At 38.6% G+C, this 20,778-nt stretch overlaps 1 protein-coding gene across 1 annotated transcript in view; it reads left to right on the top strand.

Annotated features, from left to right (window-relative positions):
- Nucleotides 1–20,778, top strand: part of Tnpo3 (transportin 3) — a 78,299-nt gene that overhangs the window by 10,799 nt on the left and 46,722 nt on the right. Inside the window, 4 exon segments of the mRNA XM_052173350.1 lie at nucleotides 15,612–15,812; nucleotides 16,815–16,833; nucleotides 16,836–16,887; nucleotides 19,584–19,740. Of these exon segments, the coding sequence (XP_052029310.1) occupies nucleotides 15,612–15,812; nucleotides 16,815–16,833; nucleotides 16,836–16,887; nucleotides 19,584–19,740 (429 nt within the window).

Raw genomic sequence — 20,778 nt, 5'->3', positions numbered from 1 at the left:
CTTTGAGATAAAGTCCCACTGTGAAGCCATGACTGCCGTTGAATTCATGATCTTTCTTCCTCAACCTGACCATTGATAGATTACAGGCTCCGGCCTAGCTTTCAACTATTTGTGTGGGAGTATGTTACTTGTGTGGGCACCTGCAGAGGCCAGAGAGGGCATCGGCTCCCTGTGAGCTGCTGCCCAATGTGTGTGCTAGGAATTCAGTTTAGGTCCTCTGGAGAGCAGCACGTACTGCTGACTGCTAAGTACTGCTGACTGCTAAGCGGCCTCTCCAGCCCAGTAAAATACACTGACACTGTTTCTGTTACTACCATACATCTCTAGTATTTTTCCTGTAAAAGCTAATTTATACTCATTGAAACACAACCAGTCCCTGTTCTCCTTTCCCACAGCATTCTGTTGTCTTTGAATGGATTGCTCTCTGGAATCAATACTTTTGTGGTGTTACAGACTTTTCTCACTTAGCGAAGGGTTCTTAGGGCTTATATATGATGTGCTTGCTTTCATTTCTTTTTGGGATATATGTTCAGAAGTAGAATTGCTAAGTGACATGGGTTTTTTTTGTTTTGTTTTGTTTTTGAACTTCAATGACGGTTTAGAATTTAAGCTTAAAATGTGATAAAAATTTAAAATCTCATCTAATATTTGAATTGTTAGAACTTTACTTAGGTTGGCAAGAATGAAAGTAAATTTTCTGTATTTTTGGCTTTCAAGAAGCTGCCTTACCTACGCTATTGGTTTGCTCTCTAAACAAATGTTTTCTTCTACCTTGACATTGTCTGAGAGCAGCAAGTGCTCTCTTAATGGTCAAGCTATCTCTCCGGCCCCGGGTCTATTAACCTTACAACAGGAAGTTGAGATTAGACTATCTTTGCCTCTATTCCTAGCAACTTTCATTAAATAAATCTGTCATTTGTTGGTTTTCCTTAAAAATTGCAGCAGACACTTTTATATTACTTTTTTTCATGTCTCATTGAATATCTTATTTCCAGAAACTCATTTTCTGATTGTCAGAACTCTTGGGTTCTGTGAAGAATTTCAAGTAATTCGGTTTAAGTTGTTTTGGGGCAGGGTTAGTTAGCAGCCATGATTTGAGTCTAAATCTTGGCAGCTAGACTTCTTTGGCTTCCGTATGGGTGTGTGCTTGCAGTGTTGAGGCCCAGTCAGTGATTTTGGTTGATTTGTCAGTTTTAGAGCTATTGGCATAGCAGTGAGTCCTGGGGCAACTGTGCATCATTAAAGACAGAGACAGGCACTTTGCAGATGTTCTGTGAAGTATAATGAAGGACTTGGAGCTAATGAAAGATTGCTGGGCCATAGCCTGTCCATCTTCATCACAGAGTCATGGAATAAATACCCTTAGAAAGAAAGACGATGTAAAGATCTGCTCTGCTGCTGTGTGAAGAAGGTGACTGGAATTAGACCTTAAACGAACATGTTCTCTTGTTGCAGCCTCTTTGCAATGTGCTGCTAGTGGGAGCTGCAGCTTCCTCCTGCTGACTGAGCCCAGGCTTCAGTTGAGATGGCCCTTTGAGAATGTGGAGCTTAGTCCAAGCCTGGATTTCAGTGGGTAGCACCTGGCATCTGTGGCTAGAAAGTCCTTGAAGTGTAAGTGCTTTTCTCTCCTTGTAAAGAGTCCTCTCTGTTCTCCTTTACTCCCTTTCTTTCTGCAGCTTAGAAGGAGGAGGATGAGCAATGTACTCTAGCTTCCATGGGATCAATTTGGTTGGCTTGGTAACCAAAACAAGATACTTGTTACCGGTTTGGTTTTTTTTGGGGGGGGGGGTGGAATTTTTCGAGACAGGGTTTCTCTGTGTAGCTCTGGCTGTCCTGGAACTCACTGTGTAGACCAGGCTGGCCTCGAACTCAGAAATCCGCCTGCCTCTGCCTCCCAGAGTGCTGGGATTACAGGCGTGCGTGCGCCACCACAGCCCGGCTAACTTGTTACTGTTTTAAAGCAACAGGTTTTCCCTCTCCCAGTCTCTAGAATGCAGAATTTAAAAAAAAAAAAAAAAAAAGAAAGAAAGAAATGATAAATTATGACCTCTAATGTTTAATAGCATGATTGGTAATCACTTTACCACTGAGCTATGTTCCCAGATCTTTTCTGCTTTGTATTTTGAGACAGAACTTCTCAGAGTTGCCCAGGCTAGCTTCAAACCCTCTGTATAGCCCAGGAAGGCTTATTTTTTTAAACTAAGAATTTACTTAGTAGTTTTTTTGCTTTTTGAAACAAGGTCTTACAGAGGCTAGGCTGGCCTAGAACTCCTATGTTGCTCAGGATGACCTTAAGAGCTTGTTTCTCCCCACACTTCTGCCTACCAGTTCTGAAAGTACAGGTGTGTACCACCACTCTCGGCATTTAGTAGCTTTTGATTAGCATTTTCTTGGTTGTTTTACAAGTCATTCTCATAGTCTTATTCCAAAAGACAAATATTAGAAAGGAGTGGTACAGTTGAGTAATGCAAGGCAACTTTAAAGGTCTAGCTGGGCATGGTGGATCACACTGGAAATCCCAGTTGTTAGTAGACTAAGGTGGGGAGATGGTCGTGAATCTAATACTAGCCTGGGGTACACAGTGAGGCACCCTCTCTGTCTTAAAATCAAATAGGCATTTAGAGTTAGAAATACCTCTTCTTGCCTTTTGGTTCTGCTCTACATATTTTTACAGTAATTTGGGAATTTTTCTAAGGTCAGTTTCCCACAAAATTGCCCTAGGAAATGTATATATCTGCCCTCTATAGTTCAATTAAAAAACAAATGCCTGATTTTATAGTCAGTTTTATACCATCACTGTGACAAAATTTCTGAGATAAACAAAAAGAGGAAAGATTTATTTGGATTCATGATTTCAGGGTTTTCAGTCCATGGCCATATAGCTCCATGGTCCTCAGAGTGTGATGAGTCATCCAGGGAGTGCGTGTGGAACAGAGCTGCTCATGTCATGGTCACGGGAGAAAGGAAAAGGTACATTCCAGCCCTTAGAACCAAGTATACCCTTTAAGGATGCGTGCCTTCTGCTGCTCCTTCTTCAACTAGGCACTGCCTCCGGAAATCTGTCATTTCCCAATAGTCCATTATGGTTGGGTTTTCTGTTTTTAGCTATATTTTATTTTGTGTGGCATAGGGACATGTGTATGACATGGCAAATGTGTTGAGGTAAGAGGAGTCACTTTTCTGTTTCCATGTTGATCTCAGGGATCAAATTCAGGATGTCAGGCTTGGGGTAAGAACCTTTATATGCTGAGTCTTTCCAATAGCCCTCATTTATGGATTAACCTTTTGATGAAACTTAAAAGCTTCATGATCCAATTGCCAGTTATGCCACCTCTAAACATTGATGGATTGGTGATTTCAGTCAGTGAGCTTTGGGGACATTTCGTTTCTAAATTATAACCTTCTAGATTACACAATCGTTAGCATATGGCAATTTCTTTCTTTCTTTTTTCTTTTTCCCCCAGACAGAGTATTTTAGTTATTTGTCTTGTTGCTATAACAAAATACTTGAGAAGGCATTTTTAGGGATGGTTTGTTTTGACTTACGGTTTCAGGGAACTTAGTCTATTGTGGCAGAAACAGTAAGCTAGCAGAAGCAAGAGGCAGCTAATGATGTTGTGTCCACAGTCAGGAAGCAGAGAGCTATGAAAACTTTTGTTTAACTTGTTTATTTTTTTTTAGTCCAGGATCTGAGCCTGTGGAATGATAGATATCATTCACATTTAGGTTAGTTTCCTACCTCGTTTATTAACTCACTCTAGATAATTCCTCACAGGTATTCCCAGAGGTTTGTTTCCATGGTGATACTAAATCTCATCAAGTTGAGAATGAAGACTAACCGTCTCAGAGGGTCTCATGTAGCCTGGTTGACAGCAAACTTACTACATACCCAAGTATGTCCTTGAACTTCTGAAATTCCTTCTGCCAATATCCTGAGTGCTCAGATTACCCCAGGATAGGTGTTAGCAGCCCTTGGTTTTGCTGCAGTGCTGTTAACCCAGGGTCTTGGCAAGCAGTCTACCAACTGAGTGCATCATCCATAGTGCCAAAGCCATTTTCTGTTTGACTTAGTTGCCTCAATCTGAAATGCTGCTGCTTTTAGTATATTTCAGAAAATAATTTCAGTATATTTAAGAAAATACTTAGTATATTTCTGAAAATATTTTGAAGTTTGCTCCTTCTAGAAGACTTTTTTCCTAGAAATTCCTCTTTCAAGGTTTTTGTCCCTGAAAATTTTCTGAAATCCTATGTTTTGGGAACTCTGGTGATTGCCTGCCCTATCTCCCAGATGTTAAGATTACAGGTGTGCATCTCAGTATATGGTACAAAACCTCAGTTTTTAGATTTTAGTGTACACACACACACACACACACACAGATAAAGTAACAATGTTTAGATGGATGGCCCAGCAGTTAAGTGAATTTCTGTTCCAGGGCGTCTGACACCTTCTTCTGGCTTCTGAGTATCAGGCACACACACAGTGCACATACATACACACAAGAAAAACAAACATCTAAAATAAAAACAAATGCAATCTTTTTTTAAAAGAGTAAATTTTTAACAAGTCTTGGTAAACTTTATTAAAAAGACTCAAATCACAGAAGGGTTGGAGGCTCATGTCTGCACCCCAACAGTAGGAGGTGGAACAAAGGACTGGGCCACGGCCAGACACTGCTACCTAACAAAGCCTTCATCTGTTAGTGTTAAAACTAACCAAACTAACCCAAACCAAAAAGCAAGCAAACTTAAGATCAGGAGCAAAACTCTATTCAGTATGGCACTATAAATGGTAAACAGCAAGAAAAGAGAAATACAAGTCATCCAGATTGGAAAGGATGAGGGCGATCATTGCTCATGGATAACATAATCTTGGCTTCGAGAAGTCTTTAAGTCCTTCATGTGCATGCACAAAGAAGCAGACCTAGCTAAGGATGTAGATCAGTTGATGGGTGCTTGCATAGCACGTGTCAAAACCTGACTGTGGCCCTCAGTACCACATAACCATATATGGTAGAGTTTGAGGCCAGCCTGAGCTACACAAGACCCTGTCTCAAAACTCCCTGCTACCAACAAGGGAAGAAGTGGAGTAGGCAGAAGAAAATCATCTTAGAGGCAAGCAAGGCAGTTTTCCTGGTTATCAGGGAAGCTGGAATTGGAGGTCTGCTTAAGTCCAGGGTTTGATGGTCAGCTCATTAGAATAAAATAAAATAAAATAAAATAAAATAAAATAATAAAATAAAGCCAGAAATCCATGACTGACCAAACTAGAGAAGACTCTATATAGAATCTACCATTGAATTAATATTAAGTTTCTGGAGAATGATGATAGCTTTAGCTTTAAAGAATATTCTTGTTCTTGTTGTCCCCCCTACCCCCCACCCCCCAGACAGGGTTTCTCTGTGTAGCCCTGACTGTCCTGGAACTCACTCTGTAGACCAGGCTGGCCTCTTCAGAAATCTACCTGCCTCTGCCTCCCAAGTGCTGGGATTAAAGGCATTCGCCATCATTGCCCAACTAATATTCTTGTTCTTACAAGATACACATCACCATGTTTAAGAGATATAGCAATAAGGTCTGGAGTTTTCTTTACAAGAAACAAAGTGTAGAGAACAAACCAAAGGGAATTCTCTTAGGGTAGAGAAAGTATTTCCAAGTCAATTGTGGTGATACAGGAACAACTCTATAAATATACTAAACTTGATGCATTTTAACCACCAAACCTACTTTAAGAAATGGTAACAGTAGCTATAAGTCTGAATAAGACCTGTTGGAGAACCGGAGGAATTTCTGAGAAGTGTTCAGTAATCTGTTATAGATGTTATAGGCCTTGGTATTACCACTGATCACTTACAAGGTATAAAAAGTAAAACCAAAAACATTGTATTATACATTTGACTGCACAGTATATAAAAATACTCTTGTAAATTAAAACAGTTTTGAACTTTTCTCTATATGCAGAAAATGGATTAGACTGCAGGTCACAACTTTATGTTAATATACACACTATAAAAGCTTCAAAATTCTTTCAGATAGTCTATTTTAAAATGCTACTATGGGAGATGCTGGGCCACCTCAGTGGTAGAGTACATGCACACACAAAACCCTGAGTTCAGTAGTCACCCTACTCCACTCCCAAAAATTTAGCATAGGAAACTGAATAACCACATACTAAGAGGGGAAGTTAGCAAGGGCCTGGGGATATAGTACAAAGCTCTAGGCTTCATCTCAGTACCATATAAGGTGGGTGTGGTTCACACCTGTAATCCTGGTAGAGGCTGGAAGTCTTGGAATTCCTGCCTCAAAAAGAAAAGAAAAAAAGGAAGGAAGAAAAAAGAAAATGAGAATAGCAAACAAAATTATAATTACGTGTTTCTTTTCTTTTTTAAAAGACAAAGTCCCAAGTAGCTCAAACTGGCCTCTTAACTTGCTATGTGGCCAGTGATGACACTACCTCCTGTGTGTGAGCATAATAAACCAACACACCTGGTTCTGGGTACTGGGGATGTATCCAGAGTCCATGCACACTAGGTAACACTAACTGAACTACATCCCAGCACTGTAATTATTGACTCAGTTAAAAAATAAAAATTTTAAGCAAGGTAGCGATGATGCACACCTTTAATACCATCTAGTGTTTAGAAGTCAGCTGCAGGCCTGGTCTGCAATGTAAATTGGTTCCAGGATAGGTGAGGCTACACAGAAAAACCCTGTCTCAAAAACAACAATAATAATAAATTTTAGTTTGACTTATTCTGTAACAAAATAACAGAAAGGATATCTCTAGCATAGTAAACATTTGTACCCTTGACTCTCATAGCTCAACTGTAAAACTCTGTGATTACTTCTGCTTTTGTATTCTGTTTTCTAAGAGAGCATACAGTGTCTATATGGAAGTCACAGGACCGCTCCGGGTGGAGGTCTCACCTTGCATGCTGGAACAGGGTTCCTGTTATTCAGCACTCTGCAGGGTAGGCTAGCGGCCCACAGGCTTCTGGGGATTCTCTGAATTTGAATTTGGTTTTCAAATCTTAGTTTAATTTAGTTCCTCAGTCTTTTGAATTGCCTAAAATTCTTCACCTCAATTATTTTGACTGGGAAATTGGTACATTAATCTGTTATAATAAAATCGAACACTGGATAAATGGTATGGGATAATGTCAGGAAGCTGCAGGGTATCTAGGACATAAACTGTGCTAATGTCCCACTGCTTTTTGTAAACATTCTCACAACAAGGTTTTCATCACTGCTGGCGTCTTGAAATTTGCTTTCTACTTCACGCAAGGCTGTTTACAGAGTGGCTGGGAAGCTTTGTGTCTCCTGGATTTTAAGACTGGGACTCTCTTGAATTTTTTTTTAATTTAGTGTGTGTGTGTGTGTGTGTGTGTGTGTGTGTGTGTGTTTCTGTGGGATCTTCTGGATCTTTGTTCTGTCCATTTCACACACCTGGTATTCATATTCTCTGGCCTTGTGAAAGAGTTCATAAGGGGCAGGGAGGTTTGGAATGCCTTTTTATCTTATATTAGTGCCTGTGATGGGATTTTAATCTAATGCACATTTGAAGATGTTATGCTTGTTGTTGAAGGAAGTATAGATCCTACTCCAAGATGGGGAAGTGATGCCAGAGAGAGTAAGAAGGGGGGGGGGGAGGTTATGATTGGAATGACGGAGAGATTGAAATGTTGGATTGTTTTTACTCAAAACAAATGGTCAACTTGGTTAATCCTTGTTAATAAGATTTTGAAAAGGGATTCTTTATGGCTGAAGTAATGATATACAAAGGCTTTAAGAATGCAGTTTCTGAGTGTTCCTCTGGAGTTAGTCTCTAGAAGCCAGGTCTCAATGGCTCTGGAGCCTTATCTCATTATGGGTGGGGCAGACCAGGGAGTAAGCATTGTTTGCAGACCGACTGCTCATCCTTTTCTGTCTCCATGTACAGCACTGTTAGCGGAGGGCATAAGGACAAATACAAGGCAGAAGTGGAAAAGCAAAGTAAAAAATTAGTAAAGAAGGAAACAATAACAGAGTCAGCTGGCCAACAACCATAGAGAGAGAAGAGGCTCTGAAGAACGATAGAGATGCCTCAGTGGTGTGAATGACGCACACGCTCTTATTGGCTCCTGCTTTCCTGCCTTATGGGGATGTTTAATTCCGTATCTGATGGCAGAGCAGTAGCAAGGGTCTCCTTCACCCTACTTTCTTGCATCCAAGGACCGATCATCTCAGCAAAACCTGCAGGGACCCTGCCCTTTCACAAGCTTCTACCAGCCAGGCTGGTGGATTTCTTATCACTCCGTCACCTAGGGAATTCTTGAAGGAAAATAAAATTTCTGTCATACTTTTTAGATACTCACATCAGACTGGCAAGGCACCTGGCCACATTCTAGTTTTGAATTGTTTCTCAGCTTTTTGGATATGATCAGGAGGAGAAAGGTGCCTGACTGATGGGATCCTGTTTTTGGTCATGGATGACTTTATGTAATCCTAAATACCATGTTTCATTTAAGTGTATCTATGGGATGATGATGAAGCCTATTATGTGCCATGTACCATAGAAACAGACTGTCCATGAACATTAGGCAACTAGGAGAAAAACAACTTAATTGAAGTTATTTATTGTTTTTTTTAAGTCAAATATGTCACTTATGTTGAAAAAAGAGCCAACTTTTTTAGCTCTTTCATTTAGAGAGAAGTTTGGTTTTTATTGTCATTTTTGGTTTGTTTTTTGTTTTGTTTTGTTTTTGCCTCTCAGAAAACATTTTCTGTAATTTGAATATAAGGGTAAGTATTGCTCCAGAAGAGATAAAATAAATTTGTCATATATTTTTTCAAAGATTTGTTTATTTTATGTATTTGAGTACACTGTAGTTGTCTTAGACACACCAGAAGAGGGCGTCAGATCACATTGCAGATGGTTATGAGCCACTATGTGGTTGCTGAGAATTGAACTCATTACTTCTGGAAGTGCAGTCAGTGCTCTTAACCGCTGAGCCATTTCTCTAGCCTGCCATTTGTTTCTTATCATCAAAAGAAAAAAAGTTCTAAAAGTGTAGTCAAGGTTGCTGGAAAATACAGGCAAGGCAGAAATTATATTGTTGGAGATATTAACTTCTTCAAATTGAATGCATCTCAGCAACCAAAAAAGAAATAAATTTCAGTTATTGCTCAAATAAGCCTAAAACTTCCAAAATATATGTATGTGTGTATATATATACATTATATATAATGTATATGTGTGCATGTATGTGTGTGTGTGTGTGTGTATATATATATATATATATATATAAAATTTTTTTTTAGTTAAGATTTCTGAAAATGGAATGGACAGAGTTGGGAATGGGAATCTTCTACAAATTATTTTTGTTTATAAAATAACCAGGGCTACACAGAGAAATCCTGTCTCAAAAAAAAAAAAAAGGTTATAAAATACTGTGTACCTTCAATAAAATTGAGTTACTAAACACAAACAGCTTTGTTTTTTTACATGATTAAGATCCTGCTCCAAATTTTAAAGCATTTTAAGAACCATGTTAGTCTCTTGATACTTCATTAATCTCCACCATGGACACCAAATCTGACAATTTTTGTTGCATTTCTTATTGAATCTACAGATAATGCATGTTGTGCTGTACTCCAGATGTCTACACTCAGGACACATTTGACAAAGACAGGAAAATGGGAACAATAAACAAGCAAACAAATATAGTAAAAAGAAACATCTATAAGAATGTTACAGTTTAATTTTCTGACATTTTAAGCATCACATGGCATTGCACAGTTGCTTGTTTTGTTGTCATTTTGGGTACTGTGACAGACTTGGCCGTGTGCACTCCCAGCGCCCTTGTACAGACCTCTCTTCTTGTTCTTATTTCCTGATTAATACAGGATAGCAACTATTTATAAGATATTTGTGTTGAGTAATTTAGCCTCAATTTAAAGTATATGGGAACCACTCAAGAGGCTAAGCTAGGAGTGTTAGGAAATTCAGGCCAGCGTGGGCAACATGGCAAAATTCACTCTAAAAAAAAAAGCAACCAAAAAATAAAACAATTAAGATTAAGGGCTGGCAAGATGGTCTGGCAGTTAAGAGCACTGACTGCTCTTCCTGAGTTCAATTCCCAGTAAGCACATGGTGGCTCACATCCATCTGTCATGGGATCTGATGCCCTCTTCTGGTGTGTCTGAAGCGAGCGATGGTGTCCTCACATACATAAAATAAATAAATAAATTTTAAAAATTAAGATTAAATGGAAAATAGTGTATTGGAATATTTGTGTAGTTATATGTAAATACTGTGCCATTTTATAGGTGACACTTTGAGCATCTGTAGATCTTGGTTTCTGGGGTTCCTGGAGCCAATCCAAAGATACAGAGGAACAATTGTTACCTCTAGCAAATTGGCAGCTGGAACCCCAGGCTTGATTAGATAATAAAGATTTGATCTTTTTGTCATTTCAATCTTTCAGTTATTTGTCTGGAGGCACATAATATCTGGTTATCTATTATTGTGAAACATTACTCTAAAACAAAATAAAAGAAAGCTATTTACTGTATCTTACAACTTTGTAGGTTGGGACTTCTTGCAAGTTCTCAGAGACGCTAACTAGGAGGGCCTAGAAAGTTAGAATTAGTCAGGCCCCTTTGCAGTCTCAGTGCCTTTCCAAGTTTCCTTACTGGAGAGCAAGTGTTTCTTAGAGTAATGCTGAGAAATTTGGCAAAAGTTCTAAAGCTGCCCCTGACCTGACTGATTTTTGAAGTTCCAGCCGTGTTCTGTTAGTTACACAAATTACCTAAGCCCAGACCATTTTAAAGGTGAAGAAACACAGATTTGATCTTTAATCAGTCTAGAAATAAATAGCATTGAATTACACTCTCCTCCATTCCTGTTTTGGTGATGTGCTGTCAGGTGTTGTCAGGGTTGAATCTATATGCTAAATATGCATTTAAAATGTTTATTTGCTAGAATGCCTCTATGAAGGGATCCCTTTACTTCCTGCTTTCCTATGAGCCACCACACCCAGCTTTGAACTGAGTGTTGAGTATAGAACGCAGGTCTTCTTTTTTTTTTCAAGACAGGGTTTTTCTGTGTAGCCCTGGCTGTCCTGGAACTCACTCTGTAGACCACCAGGCTGGCCTCCAGAAATCCACCCGCCTCTGCCTCCCAAGTGCTAGGATTAAAGGCATGCGCCACCACTGTCTGGCCTGTGTTAATTTAATAGCTTTAGGCTAATAGCCCCAATACTAACACTTTCAATACACATATGAATAGTTATGACTAATAACTTATGTACAGGGTTGGGGAGCAAATCCAGGCCTTTGCACAGAAAATAGAAGGGTATCTCCGATATATGCTCTCAGCCCTCTTCTCCCTTAAGTTTTCTCTTAAGTTTAATTTTGTATTCTTTCTTCCTCATTCTTTGGTGGCTAGACTGTGAACTGTATGACAATGTGAACACTACCTTTGAATCTTCATTTGCTCTTTACTAACCATTAATGTTGAAGCCTCACTATAACCTCATTTGGTTATCTTAAACTTGACTTTTAAAGATTAATTAATTAACTTGTATGTTTGTGCATAGGTGTGAATGTGGGCCATACCCCCTTTGGAAGTCAGAGGATAGATAGCCTATGGGAGTGGTTCTCTCTCAGTAGGTGGATCCTGGGAACTGAATACTTGACAGTAGGAACCTTTTTAAGAAGAAACTGGCTTGCCTGCTAGAAGCCTTTTTTTTTTTTTTTTTAAGATTTGTGTATTTTATGTATATGAATACACTGTTGCTGTCTCCAGACCCACCAGAAGGCGTCAGATCCTATTTCAGGTAGTTGTGAGCCACCATGTGGTTGCTAGGAATTGAACTCAGGACCTTTGTGGAAGAACAGTCAGTGCTCTTAACCGCCGAGCCATCTTTCCACCTCCGCTAGAAGCCATTTTTAAAGAAAATGTTTCTCTGTACATGTTTGTGTATGCGAGTGAGTGATTAGTTGTGCTTGCCACAGCACAGCACTCATGCTGAAGTGAGAGAATGGCCTCTGCTGTCAGTCCTTACCTTTTCCTGTGTTTGAAGCAGGGCCTCTCTAGCTACTTGTCACAGCTCTGTGCATGGTAGGCTTTCTGGTCTTGGAACTTGCAGGGACTCTCCTGGTCCGTCTCCCAAGAGCACCAAGGTTATAGGAATATGCCCTGACCGGTCAGCTGGACTCATGTGGGCTCTGGAGTGCCAAATCTGGGCATCAGATATGTGGTATAGCTGCATTTACCAGTGAAACCTTCTTGCTTCTGAAGTTTGTTGTTGGCTTTTTAAAAATTAAATACTATTTAGAAAGAGCTCAGGGGAGTAATCTCTGAATTATATTTTTTTAAACTCTGAATTCTTATATGTAAAAGTTTGTGGCTTTTATAACAGAATTTAGTTTGACAGAATAGAAAATCTTTGTAACATTTATTTCTTAATATATTCAGAATATCATATTCCATTTTCTTCTGAAGTGTTTCAGTCAAAAAAAAAAAACCCAAAAAACAGAACTCAATTGTTTTTTTTTTTTTTTAAATGTGTAAAAAGATGAACAAGGATAGTATTTACCACTGTATTAGAGAAGAAGCCACCACTTAATCCACTAATGGAAGACATGGATATCTTAGCAGCATTAACCAGACAATCTCTTCAAAGTTCTTCTGTTTATTAAGTTTTTGCTGATAGAGTATCCTGCTTTCCTGCTTACAGTATGGAAATGAAAAATCCTTATATGTAACATGTAGTGTCAAATGTCATAGGCAATGATTTTCTGTCAAGCCATTTCATATAGAAGGAAGGTTGTGTGTGTGTGTGTGTGTGTGTGTGTGTGTGTGTAAATGTATAAATGCCTACAGATATAAATACATACAAGTAAATGTTAAAAAAATAAGTCTTAGTTGCCTGTTTGATACTTCAAGACATAGAATAACTTCAGTGGTTTTCTTTTTTTTTTCTTTTTCTTTTTTTTTTTTTTATTTATTTACATTCCAAATGTTGCCCCTTTAAGAGTTCTTACCCCCCCCCCCTTGCCTCTGAGAGGGTGCTCCCTACCCTACAATCCTCCTTTCCTTCCCGCCTCTCCTACATCCCCTTTCCTTGGGGTATCAAGTCTCCACAGGATTAGGCACATCTCCCACTGAGGACAGACAAGGAAGTCCTCTACTACATATGTGTCAGAGGCCACGGACCAGTCTGTGTATGTTCTTTGGTTGGTGGCTCAGTCTCTAGGCGCTCCCAGGGCTCCAGTTTAGTTGATACTGTTGGTCTTCCTATGGAATTCAGTTCTTCAATCTTTCCTCTTAACTCTCAAAAACTGATGAGCATTTTGATTTTGATTTTGATTTCCATGCTGAAATCAAATCAGTTAATACAAAATGGCATATAATACAAAATGGCATCTATTTAGGGCCATTCCAAAAGTTCTTAGACATTCTGTCCTAATTCCAGGCTAAAATTAAATTAATTTAATGTCTTTTAAAATGGAACTCCTCAACAAATTCAAAAAATGGCTTTTTAAAATGATTTATATATGTATTGGTGTTTTGCCTGCATGTGTTATCTATCTGTGAGGGTGTCAAGTCCCTTGGAACCTATGAAAATTTCACTTGGACCATGTCCTATAAGGTGCTAACATTGGAAAAGTATGTCCAATGAAGCCAGTGAGTTACAGTTATGAACTGCCTTGTGGTTACTGGGAATTGCACCAGAGTCCTCTGGAAGAGCAGCCAGTGCGCTTAACCGGAGCCATCTTTCCAGCCCCTCAAACAACAGTTTTTTAAATTAGACATTCTGATACAGTACTTACTGTCCAAAGTTAAACTGATTATTAGAGTATATGATGGGAATTACTTTGAAAATATTATTTTTTCCTTTAATTAAGCTAGAATATTTCTACAAGAGCAGAAAACTTTGTATGTATAGTTAAAACATAATTTCATACCAGAATAATCTGAAATCTTGAGTTGAGGTGTTTTAGGTAGCATTCATTGACATTGGATGGTGGGAAGTTGAGCTTGGTGGTGTGTGTATGCTGTGTGTTCAGAGCAGATGCTACAATGAAGTGGTGTTTAATTTATTTGTTTGTTTATTTATTTATTTATTTATTTATTTATTTATTTATGTTTTTTGGATTTGGTTTTTCGAGACAGGGTTTCTCTGTGTAGCCCTGGCTGTCCTGGAACTCACTCTGTAGACCAGGCTGGCCTCAAACTCAGAAATCCACCTGCCTCTGCCTCCCAGAGTGCTGGGATTACAGGTGTGCGCCACCACCGCCTGGTGAAGTTGTCCTTTTCAACACATTTGAATACTTCCTAAAATGTCTTGGATTTATCAAGTATTTAGTTTTGAATTAATTTCCATCATTGTGTGTCCACAAACCTTGTAATGTTGCCAATGTTGTCTTCTTGGCACCCTCATGGTTACTTAAGTGATGCACAGTTTAAGAAGCCATGGACTGGAGGACTGCCTCTGCGGTGCATGTCGTAATCCTAGCAATGAAAGAAAGAGAATGAGTTTCAGGCTGTGTAGGAGAACCTCTCATGAAGTGGGGTGAGTTAAGAGGAAAAAGGAAGAAAAAGAGAGAAGAATTGGCTCCTCCTCCTCCTTTCTTTTTCTTCTTCTTTTTTTTTTAATAGCTCTAACTGTCCTGGAACTCACTTTGTAGACCAGGCTGTACTTGAACTCAAATCTGCCTGTCTCTGCATTCCAAGTGCTGGGATTACAGGCATGTGCCACCACTGCCTGGCTCAGGACTCCCTTTTATAATTGTGACTAGATATTAGTCATCAGTTTTGTTGTGGTTTTTTTCTTTCTCTTCTTCCTCTTCCTTTTCCTTTTCTTCTGTCTTTTTTTTGTCTTCCTTTTTTTTTCCTTTTGTTTTTTTGAGCCAGGGTATTTCTGTGTAACCCTGGCTGTTGTGGAACTTTCTCTGAAGAACAGGTTGACTTGAACTTAGAAGATCTGCCTGCCCTTGCCTCCTAAATGCTAGCATTAAAGGCATGTGCCACAAGCCCTGACTTTTTTTTATTATTTCTGTAGACAAGTTTACTTATTTTTTTGTTAATAATTTTAGTAGTATTGTCAAAATCTGTTATATGTAATCATATAAGCAAACAAATGAAGTATGTGAAAATTTCATTTGGACCAAGATATGATTCCTGTTTATGAGGTGCTTATGTTGGAAAATTATGTCCAATGAGACCAATGGAATATGTTTTTCTATTTATAGGTATATTAAAAAGTTTCAAGACTTAAGTCTCAGAGTGAAATTCAACTTACAAATAGGGTTAGAAGCTTTTTAGTCATGTTTTAGTTTTAGGAATTTCTGGGATGTTTTTCTTTATCACCTTCCAATATAGTTGATTATTCTTATTTTCTAGATTCTGTGTTTTGATGCAGTTAATATGTCTTAGGCCATTAGGCCATACTAGAATATATCTCAAAGTCTTAGGGAATACTGTTGTTGAATAGGCCCTACAAACTTAACTTAATTTGTCAAATTTTTCTTTCATTTTATTTAGTCTAGCTATATATTAAAGTTATATGACTTTAAAAGTATTTATAAAAGTAATATACTTTAAGATATCTTTTATTTACTTTCAGGTTCATGCCTGGGAGATTTCTGATCAATTGTTACAGATCCGACAGGATGTGGAATCATGCTATTTTGCTGCCCAGACCATGAAAATGAAGATTCAGACCTCATTTTATGAGCTCCCCACAGACTCTCATGCTTCTTTAAGGGACTCATTGCTAACTCATATTCAGAACTTGAAAGACTTGTCACCTGTCATTGTAACACAGGTAAATCCTGTACGCACTAAGGAAATTTGTAAGGTCATTTGGATACATTACATTCACTTTGGTTAGCATTGATAGGCCATATAAGGTAATGTAATTTTATTGCTATATTTTCACAACTATAGCAGAATAAAATTTTTAATCTTTTTATTAGTCTTTGGTTCATTAGGCTTCAAACATTAAATATTGGAAGTGGGGAGATGAGTATATGTTTTCTCTAGCATGTGCTCCCCACTGTTAAAATCTATACTATTCTAGATCAGAGTCTTGTAGTAACTTTTAAAAAAAAAAAAATCTTTTTCGGAACTATTGGTTAGTAAAAGTCTTATAAATGAGAAACATCGAATGTTTTGGCTTTCCCATTTAGCCAGGGAAATACATTAAAAAGTAAAGTTTATCCGTGTGTCCTTTGCTTGACGTAGAACTACCTGCTCTCAGATGATGCTTCAGGATGAGAGGGGAAATGGCAGTCCACTGAGGACTGAGTCACAGACATAGCTTTGTCAGTGACTTTGGCTTTTTGTCAAAAGTATACTCTGTCCATGAAGTTCTGTGGTATTGCCAAATAAAGGTAAAGAGTGGCATATTCTGAGGACATCTATATTTTTAAACATATTATGTTGTTTTTAAGCTGAGCAAGTGGCTTAAACCTCCAGCACCAGATGGAGAAAGGAGAATTAGGAAGGACTTAAAGGGCAGTCTCTGCTACATAGTGGGTTCGAAGCTAGCCCGAGCTATATGAAACTGTCCTCAGAAACACCAATGGAAATATATATTTTAGCTACCACATATATTTTGTTGATCCTTTTGGATTTGCCTTTATTTTTTAAGGTTATTCTTTGAATCCATGCAATTTGTAGCTAACTAGATAAGGGTAGCTAGATTTTCAAGCAGAAAGAGGAAAAAGGATGCTAGTCTTAACTGTCACATTGTTGGGAGGAAATGGTTGTGTCTGGTATCTGTTTATCTAGTCTGTTCATTTATTTAATCTCCCTTCATGTTTAGCTGGCTTTAGCAATAGCAGACTCGCCCTACAGATGCCTTCGTGGAAGGGATGTGTACAAACATTGGTAGAAAAGTAAGTAATTTGTAATTTGTATCTTATTTTTTGGATTACCATAAATCCACCGAGAAATATGCTCCACTAACTAGACATTAGATTATTTTCTAAATTTTGAACATAAAATTACATATTTAAAAAAGGTTTTTAAGGGCTGGAGCGGTGGCTCAGAGCTTAAGAGAACTGACTGCTCTTCCAGAGGTCCTGAGTTCAATTCCCAGCAACCCCTTGGTGGCTCACAACCATCTGTAATGGGATCTGATGCCCTCTTCTGGTGTGTCTGAAGATAGCGACAGTGTACTCATATACATGAAATAAATAAATCTTAAAACATCAAAAACAAAAACAAACCACTCTATTAAAATAAAGATTTTTAAAAAGTTAATTATGTGTAAGTATGTGTTTCTGCATGTATATGTGCACATGAGGTCAAGTGCCCACAGAGGGCAGGTGCAGCCTGTCCTCTGGAGCTGGAGCTACAGGTAGTTGGGAGCTAGGTACCCGACATGGGTGCTGGCAACTGAATTGTGGTCCTCTGGAAGAGCAGCAAGTCCTCTTAACCACTGAGCCATTATATTTCTCCATGCCTAGTCGATGTACTTTTTATTTCTCTTCAAAAAATTATTTATTTGTTTGTTGTGGGTATGCATGCCACATTATTTCTGTCAAGTTCAGAAGAACAGTTTGAGGGGGAGTTGGTTCTCTTTACCACGTGGGTTCTATACATTGAGCTCGGGGTCGTCAGGCTTGATGACAAGCACATTTATAGACTTCGGTTTCTCCAGCCCCTGAGTTATATATTATTAACTTTGTTTAAAGGAAAGTAACTTTTAGGGGCTGGGCATGGTGATTGCATGTCTTTAATCCCAGAAGTCAGGAGGCAGAGGTGGGCAGATCTATGTGAGTTCAAGGTTTACCTGTACTGTATATTGAGTTCCCAGCCTATTAAGGCTACATTGTCTGCCAATAAGTGAGAGAAAGAAAGAAAAGAAAAGAAAAGAAAAGAAAAGAAAAGAAAAGAAAAGAAAAGAAAAGAAAAGAAAAAAGAAAGAAAATAAACAAGGCTACCTTGTCTGCCACTAAGCAAATAACTAAATTCAAGGCTGTGTTATCTGTCAATAAATCAATCATAAATGTACTAATCCAATCTACTTTTCTTTGGTATAAACTCATAAATCCACATATGACACAGACCTTATGAAATTGATAGCTATCTTTTAAATTGAGTCATTCTGATTGATCAGATCTGCAGAGTCGGAAAGATATTGGTGTTGAATACTGGAGGCTCTGATAATACAGAACCAAGCCAAGTTAGCAAAATATTTGACTGCATGTGTGTGCATGCATGTAATGTTATAAAACTGACTAAGACTGAGGACTGGAGAGGTGGCTCATACTGCTCTTCCTGAGAACCTAAGTTCACTTTCCAGCACCCACATATCCTGCGACTGCTTGTAACTCCATCTCCAGGGTATCTGACACTTCTGACCTCTTTGGGCATTCATGTGTGCATAGCACACCCCTCATACATCTAATTAAAGTAAAAACAAATCTTTTAAAAAAAAACTAACTAAAACGGACTTATCTTCCTTTCTACCTCCATATCTATTCTCTCTTCCCTCCCTCCCTCCCTCCCTCCCTCCCTCCCTCCCTCCCTCCCTCCCTCCCTCCCTCCCTCCCTCTTTTTCTCCCTTCTGTTTTTCCTCAGCCATGTAACAAGTTAGAAGCCAGCATGGAATGTTTGGAAATTTTGTCTCAATAAAACAAACACTTGCTGGGCATTGGTGGTGCACACCTTTAATCCCAGCACTGGGTGTCAGAGGCAGGTGGATCTCTGAGTTCAAGGCTAACCTGGTCTACAGAGTCAGTTCCAGGACAACCAGACCATGCAGAGAATCTCTGTCTTGAAAAAACCAAAAATGAAATAAAACAAAGATTATAGCTTTCTTTCTTTCTTTCTTTCTTTCTTTCTTTCTTTCTTTCTTTCTTTCTTTCTTTCTTTCTTTCTTTCTTTCTTTCTTTCCTTCCTTCCTTCCTTCCTTCCTTCCTTCCTTCCTTCCTTCCTTCTTTCTTTCTTTCTTTCCTTCCTTCCTTCCTTCCTTCCTTCTTTCTTTCTTTCTTTCTTTCTTTCTTTCTTTCTTTCTTTCTCTCTTTCTTTCTTTCTCTCCTCCTTCCTTCCTTCCTTCCTTCCTTCCTTCCTTCCTTCCTTTCCTTTCCTTTCCTTTCCTCTTTCCTTTCCTTTCCTTTCCTTTCCTTTCCTTTCCTTTCCTTCCTTTCCTTCCTTTTTTTTTTCCTTCCTTCCTTCCTTCCTTCCTTCCTTCCTTCCTTCCTTCCTTCCTTCCTTCCTTCCTTCCTTCCTTCCTTCCTTCCTTCCTTCCTTCCTTCCTTCCTTCCTTCCTTCCTTTCTTTCTTTCTTTCTTTCTTTCTTTCTTTCTTTCTTTCTTTCTTTCTTTCTTTCTTTCTTTCTTTCTTTCTTTTTCTCTTTTCTGGATTTTTGGGTCTTTTTCGAGACAGGGTTTCTCTGTGTAGCCCTGACTGTCCTGGAACTCACTCTGTAGACCAGGCTAGCCTGGAACTAGTTTTATTTCTTCTTAATGTTTGGAATACTGCTTTTGTTGTTTGGAATGCTGGGCTATTCTGCTGGGTTGTATTGTGATTGAGTATTTTCTGGCTCTCAATGACTCATGATATATCCTTCCTCTTTTGTTTTCCAGATATAGCAATGATGTAACTTCTTTGCCTTTTTTGCTGGAAATCCTTACAGTGTTACCTGAAGAAGTGCATAGTCGTTCCTTGCGGATTGGAGCCAATAGGCGCACAGAAATTATAGAAGACTTAGCCTTCTACTCTAGTACAGTCGTGTCTTTATTGGTAGGTTCAAAAGAGTTATTTGTCAGTAAAGGGTAGAAACCATGGTGTTGTTATTTTGTGATCTGATTCAACAGTATGAAGCAGCTTTCTTTGCAAATGTGGCCCTTTGGGATTTATACAACGCCTTTATTATTTTTTCCTTTTTCTTTTTTTAGTGGGTGCTGGATTGAGACAGGGTTTCTCTATGTATCCCTGACTGTCCTGGAGCTCTCTAAGTAAAACAGGCTGACTTTGAACTCACAGAGATCTGACTGCCTCTGCCTCCTGAGTGCTGGGATTAAAGGCATGCACTCCCACCACCTGGCTTATACAATACTTTTATATTACAAACTACTTTAACGCCTGTACTTCTCAAACAACTTTGTACTCCTGTGAGGGTGATACTTCTGTTTTGGGAATGGGCTTAGTATTATTCAACTATTAATTTAGAATTTGAACTCAATTTTTATGATATATAAAAGCTATTGGTTCTTGATAAAGGACTATACTTAAGGAAGTACATATAAACTTATTTTACTAGGAAAAAGATGAAGAAAATTGACATTTTGATAAAGAGATAATAGAAGAAGACTTTACTGGACTAATTATGTATTAACTAATATCAGAATTGGATTTTTTAGTAGTTTAGACTGGAAGTGGGTAGATTTGCTGTTTATAAGCTGGTAGAGAACAGATTTTACTGAGCACCACTAGACTCTTTGGGTGTTATCTCTGTGTATTAGTTTAGACTGTCTTAGTAGAACTGAGTTATTTTCATAGACAATATGGCCTGCAAAACTTCAAATGTTTTATTGTCTGGTCTGTAAGATTCTACTACCGAGTAGCCGGGCAGTGGTGGCACACCCCTGTAATCCCAGCACTCTGGGAGGCAGAGGCAGGCGGATTTCTAAGTTCGAGGCCAGCCTTGTCTACAGAGTGAGTTCCAGGACAGCCAGGGCTAACAGAGAAACCCTCTCTCGAAAAAAACCAAAAATCAAAAAAAAGAGAAAAAGAAAAGATTCTACTACCAAGCTTTATTTAGTTTATAATTTGGGTATT

The sequence above is a fragment of the Apodemus sylvaticus genome, chromosome 2, assembly GCF_947179515.1.
Source record: "Apodemus sylvaticus chromosome 2, mApoSyl1.1, whole genome shotgun sequence".
Lineage (NCBI taxonomy): Eukaryota > Metazoa > Chordata > Mammalia > Rodentia > Muridae > Apodemus > Apodemus sylvaticus.
The sequence above is the reverse complement of the archived record's forward strand: the minus strand, read 5'-3'. Positions and strand labels throughout refer to the sequence as shown.